Below are 19609 nucleotides of genomic sequence, written 5' to 3'. Positions count from 1 at the left end.
AGGTCTAAGAACTCTCTCGACCCCCCACGACCGCGCCTGGGCTCGGGATCCTCCTCGGGTTCAGCTGGGTCTACTAAGTCCGTGTTGGAAAGTTCTCAGATAAAGATGCGCATAGCGCGCATGAAAAAGAAAGAGCGAGAACAAGAGAGGGAACGTGACAGAGCGTTCCAATTGAAAATCACAAAAATGAATGTGGATAAGGAAATCCACATACAGATTTCCATACGGCAGATGGAGTTGGAATGGGAGGAAAAGGCAAAGGCAAGGGCCGCAGCGGCATCGGCAGGTCAACAGGCACCCCAGCAACGGTCCGGTCCCAGTCTCGGTGACACACCAGGTACGTCAAGATTTGACATTACACGGCACATTGGATTAGTCCCCATTTTTCGTGAGTCTGAGGTGGATTCCTACTTTAATGCATTTGAGCGTGTGGCTACTGCTCTCGCTTGGCCCAAGGACGTTTGGTCCATTTTGCTCCAGTGTAAGCTACTGGGTAAAGCACAGGAGGTCATGGCCGCGCTCTCTGTTCAGGATAGTATGAATTATGACACTGTCAAAGCAAGCATTCTACGGGCATTTGAAAAAGTCCCCGAAGCGTATCGTCAGCAGTTTAGGCAGCATACTAAAAATGCTAGCCAGACTTTTGTCGAGTTCGCTCGGGAGGAAGAGGCTCTGTTCGACAGGTGGTGCGCAGCAAGCAAAGTAATGGATTTTAAATCACTGCGCGCACTGCTGTTGATGGAACAGTTTAAAAGGGGCTTGCCCGACAGTATATGCATGCACTTGAATGAACAGAGAGTGGCGTCATTGGGGGATGCTGCTATCTTCGCTGATGAGTTTGTTCTGACGCATAAGAATGTGTTTCATGCTCCAGAGTCAAGTCTAAACAAAGCTCGCAAATCTGGTGATGCGCGTAATTACGCACAGACTCAGCGTTCGCCTGAGCGGGGTGGTGCTAAACAGAGGGAGGATCGCACTTGTCATTATTGCAAAAAGGTGGGGCATTTGATCGCCCAGTGCAGAGCAAAACAACGGCAAGATCACAATGGTACTAAGAGTGTGGGATTGATCAGAATGGAGAAAAGTGTGGGAAATGCTTTTGTGGGTGCACGCCAGTTATGATCCGTTTGTATTGGATGGCGAAGTATCGGTGTCACAGCATTCTGTTGAGCGCACTGCGGTACGCATGCTGAGGGACACTGGGGCTCAACAAAGTGTTATACTAGCGGGTGTACTGCCTTTGAATGGCGCTACGGCCTGCGGGTCGAGTGTAGTGATACGAGGGATGGATATGGGATATATTTCTGTGCCCTTGCACACGCTGTATGTACATTCTGCTCTGGTCTCTGGGTACTTTAATGTGGCGGTGCGTGATGAATTACCAATCGAGGGGATTTCATTTATCATGGGGAATGATATCGCAGGTGGGAAACTGCGATATCATCCTGTGTTGGAAGTGATAAACTGTCCTATGGTGGAATGTGTTACTGCCAACGACCCCCTGTGTATGAAATATCCTAAGGCTTTTCCAGCTTGTGTGATCACCCGTGCACAGTCACGTAAAGCGGGGAAGGATTCTGATTTAGCTGACTCTATTGTCATGCGCGCTCTCGCAAGTGACAAAATGTTGTCTGCCGCTCCTGAAGCGTTGACACAACTGCAGAGTGTTAATGCCAGGGGGAGGGAGGTAATTGAGGGTGGGAAAAATCTTTTGATTTTGCCTGTAACCAGGGAAAGCCTTATCCAAGCACAAGATAAGGATTCCACATTGAAGAAATGTCTAGCGGCTGTGTTGAGCCAAGAGGAAATTAAAACAAAGGGCACGGGCTACTTTAGTGACCAAGGGTTGTTAATGCGCAAATGGTGTCCAAATGGTGAACAGGAATCAGATTGGAGCGCAGTGGTCCAAATTGTGGTCCCAACTGCATACCGACAGCAGGTTCTCTCGTTAGCTCACGATCATGATTGGGCGGGGCATTTGGGAATTACAAAAACATATTCCCGAATCCTAAAACACTTCTTTTGGCCGGGGTTGAAACAAAGTGTTTCCCAATATTGTCGCACTTGTGCGATCTGTCAGCTGACGGGCAAACCTAACCAAACCATTCCTGCTGCGCCGCTCTGTCCGATTCCTGCCGTTGGAGAACCATTTGAAAAGGTTATTGTGGATTGTGTGGGGCCTTTGCCTCGTACGAAGGCTGGGAATCAGTATCTACTGACTATTATGTGTGCTGCTACTAGATTTCCCGAAGCTATTCCTCTGCGCAACATAACTGCCACCTCAGTGTTAAAAGCCTAACCAGGTTCTTTACTACGTGGGTCTTTTGCAAGGTGATCCAAACGGATCAGGGTACTAATTTCTTGTCAAAAGTATTTAAGCAAGTGATGGAAACACTGTCTGTCCACCATGTGATCTCAAGTGCCTATCACCCGGAGTCTCAGGGGGCGCTAGAACGGTGGCATCAGACATTGAAATCCATGTTGCGTAAATACTGCTTTGAGGCTAAAAGAAGTTGGGATGACGGGATTCCATTTGTGTTGTTTGCTGCTCGTGGCGCAGTACAGGAATCTCTAGGGTTTGCTCCTAATGAGTTGGTGTTCGGACATACGGTCCGCGGCCCCCTTAAGGTCCTGAAGGACAAGCTGATGGCCGCTGACGTGACTCCTGACACCAATGTGTTAGACTTTGTTAACAAACTTAAAGGTCGGCTCGAGAAAGCGTGTTCTCTGGCTAGAGAATGGCTGAAGGCTTCTCAGACAGACATGAAGAGGCGTCATGATAAAGTTGCGGTTAAACGCATCTTTAAGGCAGGTGATCAAGTCCTAGCCTTACTGCCTGTTCAGGGCTCTGCTCTATCAGCCCGGTTTTCAGGTCCTTTTATGGTTCTGGAAAAAATCAGCGACACGAACTATGTGATTGGAACTCCTGACAGGAGGCGTAAGAGCCGTGTCTGTCACGTTAACATGTTGAAGGAATTTCATGTGAGGGGAGTAGGGCTAATGGTGGCTGAGCCACATTCTTCTCCTACAGAGAGTGTGGATGGCCAGGGTGATCCTATGGATCTACAGGCTGCGGAGGACGATGGGTTGGTGCTGCGAGCATCACCTGCACCCGAGGGTCGCCTCTGTAATTCAGAAATGCTGATTAAGTTGCCTAAGACTCTCACTCATCTACGCACTGAACAACAACGTGACGTCATGAGGTTAGTGAAGGATTTCCCTATTCTATTCGGGGATATCCCCACTCGCACCACTGTGCTCGAGCATGATATTGATGTGCAGGCTGCACGGCCCATTAAGCAACACGCTTATCGCGTAAACCCAACTAAGCGTGCGCTCTTGAGGAAGGAGGCGGAGTATCTCCTTGAGCATAACCTGGCACGGCCAAGTTCTAGTCCATGGAGTAGCCCGTGTTTGCTGCAGCTTAAAAGCGATGGTAGTCCTAGATTTTGTACGGATTATAGGAGGGTGAATGCGGTGACGGTCCAAGACGCTTTTCCTTTGCCGAGGATGGAAGATTGCGTGGATAACTTGGGGTCTGCTGCTTTTGTTACTAAACTGGACTTATTAAAGGGTTATTGGCAAATCCCCTTAACCCGTCGTGCCTCTGAAATTTCTGCTTTTGTCACGCCGGACCATTTTCTCCAGTATAGTGTCATGGCATTTGGCATGTGCAATGCGCCCGCTACCTTTCAGCGAATGGTTAATATTGTGTTGGAGGGGGTGCCCAATTGCAATGCATACCTAGATGATTTGATCGTCTATTCAGGGAGTTGGGACGAGCATATTGAACGCTTGTACACAGTGTTCACTCGGCTAGCTAAAGCTGCGCTGACTTTGAATCTAGCCAAATGTGAATTCGGCAAAGCTACCGTGACGTATTTGGGACGGCAGGTAGGCCAGGGGCAGGTGCGACCTATTGAGGCTAAAGTCGCTGCCATCACCGCCTACCCCGCTCCCACTACGGTTCGAGAGTTGCGCCGGTTCCTTGGCATGGCTGGTTACTACAGAGGGTTTTGCAAAAACTTCTCGACTGTTGCTTATCCCCTCACCAATTTATTGAGTCCTACGAAACCCTTTATCTGGTCTCTCGAGTGTCGTTATGCATTTGAAACTGTCAAATCTCTCCTGTGTAGTGCGCCGGTCTTGGCTGCTCCCGACTTCAGTCGCCCGTTTACCCTGGAGGTGGACGCGAGTGGTGTGGGTGCTGGAGCTGTCCTGCAGCAGGAGGACGTGAGTGGACTTGTCCATCCCGTTTGCTATTTCTCCCGGAAATTCAACAAATACCAGGTGAAATATGCAACCGTGGAGAAAGAGGCCTTGGCTGTATTGTTTGCGCTGCAGTTCTTTGAAGTGTACGTGGGGTCGAGTCCGTTGCCGGTGGTCTGTTACACGGACCACAACCCCTTGGTATTCTTGCAGCGCATGCGCAATCACAACCAGCGGCTCATGAGATGGGCAATTCTCATTCAGGATTACAATTTGGAAATCCGACACAAAAAGGGGGCAGATAACGTAATGGCAGACGCCCTGTCTAGAGGGTGGTAGAGATAGGGTCAAACTTTGTTTGATTTTGGGGGTGGGGGTGTTACATACTCGAGGATTGTATATGTATATGTATTATATATGATACCGTGACTGTATTTCTATATATTGTATATTATACAAGGGGTATTTATATATATATATATATATATTATGTTATACGGTGATTATATTGATACATATAGATATTATAGTATACAGTGATGTGGCATAGTATGGAGTGCTGATTGCAGTTCTCAGTCACAGGTCTGGCTGGTGCTCGGAGGCGGAGACTTACCTTCCACCTGCCCACCTCGTCAACGGGAGCCTATCATCATCAGAAGGCCGGCCAGAGGAAGACTACTTAAGAGCAGCTGTGATGCCAGCTCGTTGGCAGTGTGACTCAGTCTGTCATACTGAGAGCATACTGTCCAGGGGAGCTGTGAAGCGACACCTTTGTAAAAAGTCAACACTAGGGTCTCCATATACCTGTGTGGAGGTTCCTGAGTGTTTATATATATATCTCTTGCCTGTCTCGCTGTGGTGATGTTACAAGTAATTATACGCACATTGATTTAAGTGGTATGGTATAATTTACAGGAGTATGGGAGCTTGCTTTTTGTAACAGTCATTATTTTGTTAAGCATTAGGTAGAGTAGAGAGTTTAAATAGGTTGATCATTTGTAACCATTCTTTTCCTTTTGTTGGTTAGGATTAGATAGAAGGTTCTTTTGCATCTAGGATAGGTATAGTCTTTTTTGTTTGTTTCCCTGGGTTGCCCCATACAGCCTTTTGTTCTCATTATATAATTTAAATAACACTTGTAACTCGACGTGGCTCGAGTAGAGGGCTCAGCCCCTATATTTAAGTTGGTTGGAAACCCAGAAATTATCGTTATTAGTCCGTACAGGTTGTCTAGATAGAAGGTTATAGCTATATATATATATGTATATATCCCCATATTGTTTATATATATTCATACTATTGTATTGATTGCCTATATACCTTCTGTCTATTGAATATACCTTATTGAAGCACTGTGAATAAACGACAGTTCACTTGCCAGCCTTGTTGCGTCCTTTAAGTACCCCTAGATATATGAAGGAAACGTAACACTTGATGACTGCATTAAAGTGTGCGCCAAGGATTTGCGGCCCTTCCGCATGTTTGAAACCCCGGCTTTTCAATGTTTCGCCCAGACATTACTGGACACGGGGGCGGTGTATGGACACTGTGATGTGAAAGATTTGATGCCGTCTTCATTCACGATTTCCCGTGCCACAAAGGTGAAATGTGACGACGTGAAAGTGATCCTTCTCCCCAAAATAAAGCGGTACATTGCCAGGGCCATGGCTTGTGGAGCCTCCACAGATATGTGGACCGATGATTTTCGCAAGGTAAGCTACACATGCATCACTCTGCATTTCATTGACGAGGAGTGGACGTTCCAGAGCAGAGTGATTTGCACCTGTGCTTTCCCTTACCAAGCAAAGCACACGGCTGTTAACATCAAAGCTGAGCTGATTAAACAGTTGAGTGACTTCGGACTGTCACAAGTGGAAATCGACTCGCTTGTTTTTGTTAGTGACCAAGCGGCTAACGTACAGGCTGCCTTGGCTCGTTGGACTCATGCGAGCTGCAATGCACATGTGCTGAACACTGTGCTCAAACACACGTTCAAGGAGGTTGACGGTGATGAAGATGAGGAGCACTTGGAAGAAGCGAGAGCGTGTCTGATCCAGTGCAAATCACTTGTTACCTTTTTCAAGCATTCTGGATTACAGTTGGAGCTTCCAAAGTCCCTGAAACAGGAGTGCGAGACTCGATGGAACACAAAGCTTGCAATGGTAGAATCGGTACTACACTCCTTTGATGCTGTCCAAACCATTCTCCTGGGAAGATCAGAAAAGCACAGAATGAGTAACATCACAAAAGAGTTACTCCAGATGTTGGTCAATTTTCTAAATCCTTTCAAAAAAGCAAGTGATGAGCTCAGTGGATCGAATTACCCAACCATCAACCGGCTGGCTCTGTGGAAAACAACTCTCCTGCAACACTGTGTCATTACACCAGCAGACCCACAGCCACTGGAGATTCTGAAAAACAGGTCCAAACGTCTTCTTACTGCTCGAATTGTCCTGGGCAACCACGCAAAGCTGGGTGTGATGCTATGGCCAAAGTTTAAACAACTCAGGATGTTCTGCAGAGAGGAAAGGGAGGAGATCTATCAACTTGCTCGGGATGAGATTGCAACGTTTCCACGTGAAGTCTGTGTCCGTGATGAACCCGCTGACACGTCAGAAGTAGCCGGAGGAGACACTGCACCGACAGCAGCCTTGCCATTTAGCCAATGGGAGGATATCCAGGACCCTTCCGTTGACACAGATGATGAGGTGGACGCTTATTTGAAATTCAAAACTACAATGGAAGATGACAAAGACGTCTTAGGATTCTGGAAATGCCATGGAAAACTCTTTCCAACAATGACCAGACTTGCACTGAAGACCCTATGTGTCCCAGCTTCGAGTGTCAGCTGCGAGGCTGCTTTCAGCGCGTCTGGACGGGCCCTGGAGAATAGACGGACATCCCTCGGTACAGCCACTGTCAACGCGTTGCTGTTCTTAAATAGCAACTTCAAATAAGGTGAGAACGATTTATTATTAACCTTTGATATTAGCTAACCGTTTAGTATGCCTTATTTTATTATTATTTTAATATTTATTATTGCTGCTTTTTCTCATTACATGTCATTGCCAGCCACGGAGCAGTGAAACAGTGCCAAAGGAGATGACTGCAGAGAAGATCTTCTTTTTTGTTTTGTTTTGTTTATTTTATTTTACTAATGTAAAACCAATGTTTATTTATTTTCATTCTACAACTGAAGGATTATATTTGTCACGTTACAAATAGGAGTACAAACAAATCTTATGTAGCTTTATTATTTGAAGCCTTTGTGATATGTGTACGTATAGGCCTATATGGTTACACTCAATGAGACACGCACTTTAATTAATCGTTTAATTAGCTTCATTATTTTGAAGCCTTTGTGCTGTTATTTGTATTGGTACAGTGAGTGCACTCGTTTATTTAGCTTTATTTGAAGACTGTTATGTTTTATGGGTTACACTGTTTATTTAATTTTTATTTAGTTTATAACGTTTTTGTTAAGGCTGTTAAAAGGCCATGCTGCGTCCATTTCGTGGCTCTCATTTAGGCATCTAATGCATATAAGGCCTAAGACCTAGTAGTTAAAATGGAGGCTCTCTCGGACTCTGAGTCTGAGTCTACTCTGAGCGTCGACAATCAAAACAAAACCCATGTATGTCCCATTCGTTACATTAAAATGGAGAGAAATAAGAAATCCCTGTGTGGGGTAAAAAAAAACAAAACAAAAAAACCACTGCTGCTGCAAATTGCAATAAACCTCGATATTCTTGCAACTGTGTGTGTTTTCTAAAAAATGTTTTAGCATGACTACAGCTTTTATTTACGTTATTTATGTATAAACTAAAATAAATATAGGCCTAGTCATATTGAATGAGCCATGTTTAACATTACCAGTAGGCTACATGATTGAAGCAGAGCGAACAGCTTGGATGAGTCTGTGTTTTATTTAGAATAGAGATATAAAAAATGAATGACCACCGGAGGAACTTGAAATTGGACTGCGTGATTGATCTACATATTCTGCAATCTGCCTGGACACAGTGGACACTGGACAGGTTTGTGTTGTTGTGGTGATTATTTGGAATCTGGGATGAGCATAATAAGACGAAAGTCCGTGAAAATGTAGTTCTGTTCTGAATCTGCTCTTCATTGTGCTCATGTGCTGTGCAAGCGCTGAAAATAGCCGATCTACAAGAAGATGGCACTGTAGAAGCTCGCAATGCGTCGCATGGTTAAGTATACAGTTTGCACTGTGCAAACTGTACTTGCATGCGACGCATTGCGAGCTTCTTGTAGATCGGCTATTTTCAGCGCTCCTTTGTAGAGGCGGGGGTGATGCTGACTTTCAGTCACAGTGTTCACTTCAGTCTCATAATCACAGTCACGGTGAAAATAAGCATAATATAGGATTGGACATACCACGGGTGTAACGGGTCTTTCGGACCGGGTAGGTTTATTTCGGATCGGATCCTGTTTTTAACGGGTCCGTTTCAGACCGGATCCAAAACTTTCGGGGCCGGGCCGGGTGCGGCCAATTAGAATGTTTTCGGATCCGGATCGGTTCTGTTCTGATATCACCGGGTCCGTTTCGGACCGGGTCCAAATTTATGGACCCGTGCTGCCCTCTACTGTACAATATCCAATAAAGGCAGAAAAAGTCGGGAAATGGATGTAAACGTGCACATATTGGTCGGTAATTTCATGAAACCTTCATACAAATGAAATAATGAATGAAAGCATAGATTTTCAGGCATTTTGACCATGAATGAAATGTCACAAAGGGAAAGGGGCTTAGCAGTGCATGTTCGCCAACCTTAATGCATGTTCGGACTAACGGGACTTCGGATCTATGGGCAGTTCCCTTCACTAATTGAAACCATGCTATCGTAAATAATGTTAGTGTGCGTTCGCTGATTTGAAATCTATATAGCTAATTTGCCTCTTACATACCTATAATACTTTGACCAACAGGTAATCTAAGGTATATAGTATACATAGGTCTAACATCAACAAACATATAGCCTTTGAGATAGATATAACTTTAGATAGATAATAGATGTGTTACTGGATTGCTTTTAGTTTAATCTGGTAGAAAAAGTGAAAATTCATTGAATTTGTGCTTCTACGTCTTGGTGTCACGTCGACCCATGATGGACTTCTTAGTGTTTCTCTCAGGTTTCAAAAGCATTATATAACACTTTGGTCCAAACAGTGGCACCAAAATTCCAAAGCTAGATGCTAAAATAGCAAAAACCTCCACTACATCTGCATATTTGCCTGGAGAGCTGATATATGCTGGGATGAAGGCTATCCACACGGCACAGAAGATCAACATGCTGAAGGTTATTAACTTGGCTTCATTGAAGTTGTCTGGAAGATTCCTTGCCATGAATGCTAGGAGGAAGCTCAGGAGTGCAAGTAAACCAATATAACCTAATAACACTGCAAATCCAACTGTTGATCCCACATCACACTCATAGACTATCTTATCACTGTGGTATTGTGTGTTTTTATGAGGAGCTGGTGAGGCAGACACAAGCCAGGCTATGCAGATTGCTGCCTGGATGGAAGTAAGAGCCAGAACTGTTCCTCTCTGCTGCATAGCACCAAACCACTTCATAATGTCTGTAGCCCCAGGCTTGGAGGCCTTGAATACAGCTAAAACCACCATAGTCTTTACCAGGATACACGAGACACACAGCACAAAGCTGATCCCAAATGCTGCATGCCTCAGCTGACAAGTCCAGAGACTGGGACAGCCAATGAACAGAAGTGAGCACAAAAAACAAAGTATGAGTGAAAACAAGAGAAGGAAGCTAAGTTCAGAGTTGTTGGCGCGCACCATGGGTGTGCTTCGATGATAGATGAAGATTCCCAGTACAATGGCACAGATAAGTGTGCCCAGGAATGAGATGATTGTCAAGGAGATACCAAGAGCCTCATGGTAGGAGAGGAACTCCAGGCTCTTAGGAACACAGTGGTCACGCTGGGGACTGGACCAGAAGTCCTCTGGACAACTGGTACACTCTGTAGAGTCTAACAAAGATGACAAGGTTAAAGGGACAGACAAGTACAGTATTGTCCTAAAGATACTGTACATTACTACATGGTGTAAACCAACCAGTCTCATTGCTGATCTCGCCCTCAGAACAAGCAATGCAGTCAAAGCAGCAGACAGGTTCCCCTTTCCTTCTCGCCACACGGGTTCCGGGGGAACAGCTCTCACTGCACACTGACCGAGGTGGCTACAGAGGAAACAATGATCAATTTTACTCCAAACTAAATTGCATTCGCATCATGAGCTCGACATTACAGTAGCTATTTTAGAAAGCTGTAGTGACCTTTTTAGATTCAAAGTTCCAGAAGATTCTGTTTTCATCTAGGATTAGTTCTTCGCCGATGGAGGCTGACTTCTTGACCACACCTACATTTTGAACTTTTGTGCTTCCGTCAGGGAGCCACACCCAGTTCATGACATCATAGATTGGTAAAGCATCACCATTCTCATCAAACGATACGTGATCACCAAATGGTGTAGATATGTTGATCCTTTCCAGGTAATATACAAGCTAGACATGGTGATGAGCAGAATTATGAAGATCAAGTGACTATAAAAGTGTGTTTTGAGCAGCTGCTCAAAATATTACTTGTACAATGTACATAGACAAGGGAAATAGATTTTGATGTACAATTTGTACTTGAAATGATTCAGACACCACTGCATATCAGGTTTATGGGTAATAATCACAACTGTCCACTGAGTGAAATAAACAACTAAAACTAACAATTTAATAACTACTGCAGGCTCATAATTATTCCGCCCCATCATGACAAGTGTCTTTAGTAATCTTTTGTGTACACCCTTTGGCCTTTTGCTGTTATGAACTGATCCAAATTGTATATATAGTCAGATTGGCCCAGACACCAGCCAAACCTAAATCATTATTAGTCTAAATTTGAACCCAACTAGAAACACATGTGAAATGAGTGACATTACACCTGCCATGGCTGTATTGTCCGCAAACCGGCACAGCTGTGCCCAATAAAAGGCCCTTTTCCTGGCACACAATGCAACATGTCATGGATGGCATGGGCCAGAGCATACACAGCCTTGTACACATTGTACTCTGGCCTGAGGTCAGATACATCCAAAAGTGCGGTTTCTGCTGTTGCTAGGTCCTCTTGTCCTGTACACACCCTTCCACCAGCATCCACCCACTCTGACGGAAGGGGGGGGAAATTACACTGAAATGTGCTCTCCCAAAACCGCCTCATCTGAAGAAACACAGTGAAAGTGAAAACACAGAAAATAAATTCTCTAAAGCACAAAGCTTGTGAATGAACACAAAATTGCAACTTAACCCATTTAGGACTGAGGCCGATTCTAAAAAGGCCTTCTAAATCCTGAGCTACGTTTTCATCAAATATTAATTCAAAATGACAACAAATATATATGTTGCTATATACTGTACAACTAACCCAAAGGGGTTTCCCGCCCTGAAAGGTATAGCTACAAAAGGGGATCCCGTACATAATGGGTTTAAAAAATGAAACACAAGACTCACTATGTTATTTTCATGGCTGTTGTCAGGGTCAGTGTCAGGATGTATTTTTAACAAGAAGTCCTTTAGACCTGGTATCTCTCCACGACGGATGGCAATGCCCAGGGTGCCTCCCAGGTACGGCATGAAGTCTAGAGTCAGGAGCTTATGATATGTTGTCCAGCCCTCACTGGCCATCCATTGCAGACCTGTCACATTCTGCTTTACCACCTATATGGTATATAAATCAATGCTATTGAACACCCTTCATGTCTGTGTGTTGATTCACAAAATATTGAACGAATTAAAATGAAAAGTAAACTCCATTGGACCCTCAAACTGTCTGTCTGTCTGTCTGTCTGTCTGTCTGTCTGTCTGTCTGTCTGTCTGTCTGTCTGTCTGTCTGTCTGTCTGTCTGTCTGTCTGTCTGTCTCCACCACCACCACCTCTCCCCCTCTCACGTACGTATCTGACAATATACACTATAAATTCACAGTACCAACTTTGAAGTATTGCTTTGTTTTAAATATATAATGTTTTCTTAATTTCTTGACAAATTATATACATAATAATATACATATTTAGGCTATATATATATATATGTATATGTATATGTATATGTATATGTATATGTATATGTATATGTATATGTATACATATATATATTATATATTATTATTATTATTATTATTATTATTATTATTATTATTATTATTTAGAAAGTGGTTAAATTGCTTTCCCACAACCTCCTCCATGAGATCAACCATAAAGCTCCAATGTACAAATACAATGACCACACGAGCTGTGGATGTCTTCATCAAAGTGACAATCCTCTGAAGTTCAGCTGGGTCGTGGTCCCAGGGCAGAACCTCCACGTACGCCAGACAACCAAAACCAGACTGGGCCAGTTCAGACTGGAATGACTGGGCAGCATTTCGGCCATAGGCATCATCACTAAATAGCAGTCCTGCCCAGGTCCACCCAAAACGCTTCATAATTTGGAGCATAGCTTGGACCTGATGGATGAAGAATGGTGGAATATGACCTGCTTAGTTTGATTATGCACATACTGTAGTGTAAAATCAGTGAATCTCCTGCGTATAACCCACATTAATTTTATTTTGATGCTGACCCTAAACCTAGCCCTTCAGCTCCAGCAGTATTATACATAAAGAAATGAGAGGCGATATGCAATATCAATAAAAAGTGATGTGTACTACTTGATACCAACAGATGTTTTGTCTGTAGAAGTTCACCTGGAAGGCATCACTTGGGATTGTTCTAAAGAAAGATGGGAACTTATTCCGGTCACTCAGACAGGAGCACGTGGAAAAGTAACTTACCTGAAAATACACAAAAGATATATTCTGTAATATACCTATACGGTACTATAATTCTTTATTACACAGCTTGGTTGAATGCTTGATTCTGATTGGTCAATCCCCGAATTCATCGGTCTGTTATTTCTGGATAATGACTGCTCCGCTCTATAACACACCGATGCCAAAACAAACCCTCGGAGTACCTGCTGTGCTCCGCTGATTTACTGCTGTTTCCAACATGCAACAGCCATGATGTAAACACACACACACAGTGTCCTTTACAGCAAAACATTGCTCTCAAAAAGGTTTTTGAAAACATTTCAGCGAGAAATAGACGGTGCAGTACCCGAAAATGGATTCTATTTGATCAATTTGCTTCCTTGTTTTCCGACTGTGCTGCAGCTGGGCAGACGCCGGCCTAGGAATACTTTCATTACCGTAAGCAAGGAAATATGAGTCGTTTTGTTGTGTTTTGGGTCAATTTATTAATTTATGTATTAAGTAGCCGTGTAATACGCGGGATAATGTATGGCTGAGTAGTCATTGTTTATAGATAAATCACCTTCAGGCTGATTAACCCCTGGACCGCGGAGGTGGTTAATCAGCCTGAAGGTGATTTATCTATAAACAATAACCACTCAGCCATACATTATCCCTTACATCAGAGGCAACTTTGAAGATGGAGAGGGCCACTATATTTATACAGTCACTCCAGAGGGTCACATTGCATATTACGGTCGTAGAAAAAACAGCTAATCTACAAGCTCAAAACGCGTCGCAGTGCAACGCGTTTTGATCTTGTAGATCAGCTATTTTTGCTATAGTTTAATTTAAATCCAGAGGTTTTTCTTTTGCTATTTTGGAATTGGAATCCTGAAAGATATTTTAGACTAAAGTAATTAAAGCCGGTCATGTTTGCATAATTGGAATTATAACAGAAATGAAATAATATACTTTATCAGTATTCCAATATTAGGGCCACATTAAGTGAAGATGGGGGCCGCATGTGGCCCCCGGGCCGCCAGTTGCCCATGTATGCCTTACATAATTTCCCCCTAACAAGCAGAGCACGTTAGTGGAACAGAGCAGGGTGAAACTCTACACTCACTTTCCCTGCTCAATCCCACGCTAAAATGCTCAACATCGCTCACCACCACTCAGCTTGATTTCCCTCCGCTCGGTTCACATTTTCAATCACAAAAAAAAAAGGGAAAAAGAAGGGACTGCATTGTGTGCTGCGAACACACAGAGGCAGCTTAAGCCATCAGGAGGCCTGGTTCAGAAACACAATGCCGTCTTTTGACAAACACGTATACGAACCCTTCAGCACTCACAACAAAACACACTATAGCCTCGCATAGCCAGCCTTCATCTGCCTTTGCAATGCATATTGCCACGCAGTGATATCACCATCGCTACACAAGGCTAAAAACACACACCATGCAAGGTTTGTTAAAACTTGCATGGTGTGTTGTTAACCCCTAATCAATCACTAGGTTATACTTTGTTACGAAAAAACACAAACATTATCCTTTTTCATAAGACAACGCAATAACATAATAATAATAATAATAATAATAATATATACGATTTATATAGCGCTTCAAGGTATCCAAAGTCGCTTTACAGAACAGAAGTAAAAACAAATGTATTAGAAAACTAGTTAAAAGGTTAAAAGGTTACATTGTATAACAATATACAATGTGGCAATCTACTGCCCCCCATGCTCCATTCAAAGTCTGCCAGCTCCACTTACATGCTCTGTAACAAGTAAATATTGTTTTCTTTATCAGGCTGTAGAAAGACTACACTGTTTATCATTATATTAGATTTGTAAATAAACTAAAATAGCCAAAAAGAATGGCCAATTAAAATGGTGATGGTGAAAGAAAAAAACTTACCAAGGACACTCTGTACAAACCTAATACACTAGAGATGGCAATTGAATGTGTTGAGGGAGAGTCACCCACTATTCCAAGCACTGGAGGGGAGCCAACACAGCTCTCATTCAGTTGAAATTGTTCTTCTCTCCCACTGACCAATGACAAAGCTGAACGGAATGCTACTCCAAGTGTGAAACAATTATCATAGAGACTGTATCCCAGAGTCACGTTGGGTAGCAGGCTGGGGTTTCTGTTGATCTCAGTAATGGCAAAAGCCATGGTCTGGGCCATTCTGAACCCGGGAATGTCAAATCTAACAGACAAAGTTCCACAGTAACCTTGACAATTTATCTTTGTAGAACTACATCAAATAATCCTATGATGCTATAGGCCTATATTAAAACAATGTTCTCTTGCTTGCTTTTTTATGTGTGATACTCACCCATAGCAAATGAGATCCTGTTGCTTCGAGGTGAAAGACAGCTCAGGGAAGGCAGAGGATAAATGGATTTCAAACAAGCCACCCAGAATAAAGTCCCCAGCCTTGTAAATTCTGTTGAATTTAAACTGTGCCTGTAACTCACAAGAAGAGGAAGGTGAGGAAGACAAAGGAGAGAATGAAGAGAACAACATCAAGCACAAGTACACATGTGGAATCAGTTGTATAACTACAGAAGCGTTCATGACTGCACCTCCTCTCCTCCTCTGCACACTTTGTCCTGTTGCTAATTTTTATACACAGTGTTAGGCCATCCCCTGAGCCAACGTATGCCATGACATAATCGATCACACCTTCAACACACATCAACACCCTAGCAAGGCAGAGGCCGAAGAAGAGGCAGGGCTTAACATACGTCAACAATGCTTTCCTATCAAAGTCCTGTTATGTCAAATCAAATCAGATCAAATTAATTTATATAGCACATTTAAAAACAACTCTCATTGTACCAAAATGCTTCAACATATCAAAAAGAGCAATACAGTACAATACAATACAGTAAAATACAATGCAGAAATATAATATAAGACAATGAAACAACAGGCAATTAAAGCAAAAGAATATAAAATATAAAAGTGCAGGATCATGAGGGGGATTCAAAGGCTTGTGAATATAAAAAGGTTTTAAGTCGTGATTATAAAAGACTCCGAACGGAGGGAGCAGTCCTAACAGCAAGGGGAATGATGTTCCAAAGTGTAGGGGCTGCGACAGCCGCGGTCGCCCCTGAGCCTCTTTTTTGGTGGTGGAATGTGTAAGAGACCGCATTCTTCTGACCTGATAGGTCCTGATGGAGTGGGGATAGGATAGGAGGTCAGTGATGTAGGAGGGGGCCAGCCCGTTTAGGGCTTTGTAGACAAAAATGAGGGTTTTGATGAAACAATAAGCCACAAGAGGTCACAAGAGGCTCTCTCTTAGCGGGTATTTTATAATGGCTGAGAGGCGTAGTGAGACACGACGCGAAGCGGGAGTCTCCGACCCGCACGGCCTGGGTTTGTAAGGCAATCAAGTGGGGGAGCACTTGATTGCCTTACAAACCCCATCTCAGCTACAGAGCTGCGAAATCAATGTAACGCAGCTGGGAATGATATAAAGTTATTAGTAGGGGAGCCTATCAATCAGATTCTGATGCCTGTGATTTTGGAATGTTAATTTTTGGAGACAGGTATATCTTAATTCTTGGGGTTATCAGAATGCCAAAAAAACATGTCTAAAAATGTTTCTGTTGGGTTTAGCATGTTTAATTAGCATAATTAACTAATACATTGTCAAAAACGGAAATGGCAATAACTTTGCTTCTAGGTAACTTATAAAGGTGATCTAAGAGTGATGTGCAGAAATTCATCTGTTACCATTGTGAAGTCATACAACCTTTCCTAATTAGCATAATTGCCATAAATTATGCAAAAACGAGGTGAACATCAGCAAATTGCTGCATGTTTTACTTTTAGTCAACTTTGAAAGCTTCTCACAGACTGTATGTTTACAACTCCAGGAATAATTATCATCCTATGAATAAATCATGCAACCTTTTGTCTATGTAATAATTATACTAATAATCACACCAAAAACAGAAATATATTATTATATTACATTTCTTTGCTTTAAGTTAATTAATACTCATGATCTTTACAGACAGTGTAAGTCTGTTTGCATGTCTAGAAAATATTAGAAGCGACCTCGCACTAAAGGGCTGGATGAGCGCTGGTGCTTTGGAATGGGGGGTCAGATCAACATATCCGCCTGGGTCATGACAGACTGCTGGGCGAGTGCTGGTGCTTTGATAGGAGGTCAGTGATGTAGGAGGGGGCCAGCCCGTTTAGGGCTTTGTAGACAAAAATGAGGGTTTTGATGAAGCAATAAGCCACAAGAGGTCACAAGAGGCTCTCTTACCGGGTATTTTATAATGGCTGAGAGGCGTAGTGAGAAACGACGCAAAGCGGGAGTCTCCGACCCGCACGGCCTGGGTTTGTAAGGCAATCAAGTGGGGGAGCACTTGATTGCCTTACAAACCCCATCTCAGCTACAGAGCTGCAGAATCAATGTAACGCAGCTGGGAATTATATAAAGTTATTGAAGGTGTGGATTATCGTGAGATTTACTACATGGTCTAATCAGAAACCAGTATACACTTAACACTATGGCTCCTCAAGGGCTGAATGAGGAATTTGATGTCAAACCATTTCTGGGATAATTCTTTCTTTTTCTTTTTCATTCTTTTAACTTTGTGTACACAGTTCTTCTTGCCATTTTTGTTGTCGCTGTGTCCTCATTATTTTGTACTGTAATTGCAGTACCTTACTATTTTGTTGCTATTGTGTTATGGTCTCCTCTTGTAGGCAGTATTTGTATTATTTGCAATATTTTTACTGGTTTGCAGCTTATTATTCATTTTGTCTGCACCTCTATACTTTCCTATTCTACTCTAAAGAGTTAGCATAGGGCTAATTGCAGCCACATCCTTTCAGATGTGGTGGGTGTGTCTTTCTTGATTTCCCTCATTGCAATAGAGCTTGCCCATATGCTGTTGTATATAATACGCCTACTTGATGTTTTGTACTCATACCTGACAAAGACCCGTAAGGGTCGAAACGTTGTACTAAATCAAAAAATCACAGTGTGCGGACAACGCTTCCTTTTCTAATCAGAAACCAGCCAATCAGAATCAAGTATTGGGACTAACCGCTTTAGAGAATGTATTCTATACCGGACTGGCAGCCAGTGCAGAGAGGACAGGTCTCCTCCTCCTGGTGCCGTCAGGGGTCTGGCCGCCGCATTCTGCACCAGTTGGAGACGGGACAAGGATGACTGGCTAATCCCAATGTAGAGGGCATTGCAATAATGTAACCGGGATGATTTTATACGTGAGGTGGGGGGCTCAGAGTGCGTCCACTAAGGAAAGTAGGCTTTCTAATAACACAAGCCGCCTTTGTATTGGTTAGTAGGTAAAACGTTCTTTATATTTCCGCAACAGAGGAGAGGCTGGTCTGCATTTCATGCGAAGAACAGTCCCATAGCATTAATGCAATGGCAGCAAAGTGCATTAGGGCTATGGACCAGAGCTAGATGGTTGTCACAGTGTGTTGTCTGCCCTGTTGTATAACTGTTTACTGTTTTTGAGTGTTGCTCAAAAAAGCCTATGCCTTGCCCTTGGTGTCTGTGAGTTTGAGACCTCTGTGACAGAATAAACCCCTACTCAGGAGGATTTATGCAGTGTCAATCAATCAATCAATCAATCAATCAATTAAGCAATCAATCAATCAGATACACATGACTTCAAAGATTAATAAACATATTTGATCCAGAAAGTTGATCAACTGTCCTCTGTTCCTCATTTATCTGTACGTATTTGCAAGTCATTCAATTTGCAAGTCATTCAATTCAACTCCATGAAAATGGAGGACCCTTATTTAAACAAGTCTTGTGATTTTTTTCAACTTCAACTTAGCGGTTTTTGTATTGAACTGTACTTTAATTTGAAATGTACCCATTCTGCATACTGTGACATACAAATTTCAATCAGTCAATCTTCCTCTAGTTATTTTTGAGGGGCTGCCCAGCTTTGAGTGTTTGTGTAAACACAATAAACACAATGTTGGTGCGTTTGACGTTGTTTAATACAATCAGATGTTTGGATGTAGCCTGTCAATGGTAAATTTCAGCTAGTTACCACCTTGCTGACAAAAAGGCTGCGGTGTGCAATTGCTGTGCAGCAGAAAGCAGCTATAATTACATTTATTTCCCCAAATGAAATAATTGATTAAAAAACATCATACTGGACATCACAGTTTTATTTAAATATAAATAAAATAATGATTGATTTATGATTGAAGGAAACTGTTTACATCAGTTCACAAAATAAATTTAACTGACTTAAAACAGCAAGTTCATTAGTTCAAAAATCATAAAGTTCAGACAGTATGTCTAGAAATGGCCTGCTCAGTCTTTCGGAACGTACAGCAATCATCAGCAAACATTAGTCTTAAGGGTTATTTAATTTAAAACACACAGCAGCAGAGACTCATTTCCTCTGTCCTCCCACCCAAACCAAGCCTTTAGACTTTAGAGACACATTTTTGATGATTCTGTTTTGACTGAGCGTCCTTATTTAGTTGTTTGCTGTTATAGGTTAGGCATCTTCAATTCATATATTTTTGTAACCTTTTTATTTGTTTG

At 42.7% G+C, this 19609-nt stretch overlaps 1 protein-coding gene across 1 annotated transcript; it reads right to left on the bottom strand.

The window, feature by feature from the left end:
* Positions 1 to 9313: 9313 nt before the first annotated feature.
* On the bottom strand, positions 9314 to 18924 carry LOC306913274 (extracellular calcium-sensing receptor-like; the record flags this gene model as incomplete). Its single annotated transcript, XM_079489865.1, has 11 exons — positions 9314 to 10227; positions 10313 to 10436; positions 10533 to 10760; positions 11191 to 11466; positions 11757 to 11963; positions 12479 to 12748; positions 12989 to 13075; positions 14956 to 15250; positions 15380 to 15510; positions 18141 to 18211; positions 18921 to 18924. 11 exons carry the CDS (start codon positions 18922 to 18924, stop codon positions 9314 to 9316), a joined length of 2607 nt encoding a protein of 868 aa, XP_079345991.1.
* Positions 18925 to 19609: the final 685 nt, after the last annotated feature.

This window comes from Electrona antarctica, assembly GCF_951216825.1.
Source record: "Electrona antarctica genome assembly, chromosome: 20".
Classification (NCBI taxonomy): domain Eukaryota; kingdom Metazoa; phylum Chordata; class Actinopteri; order Myctophiformes; family Myctophidae; genus Electrona; species Electrona antarctica.
This window is presented reverse-complemented; position numbering and strand designations above follow the sequence as displayed.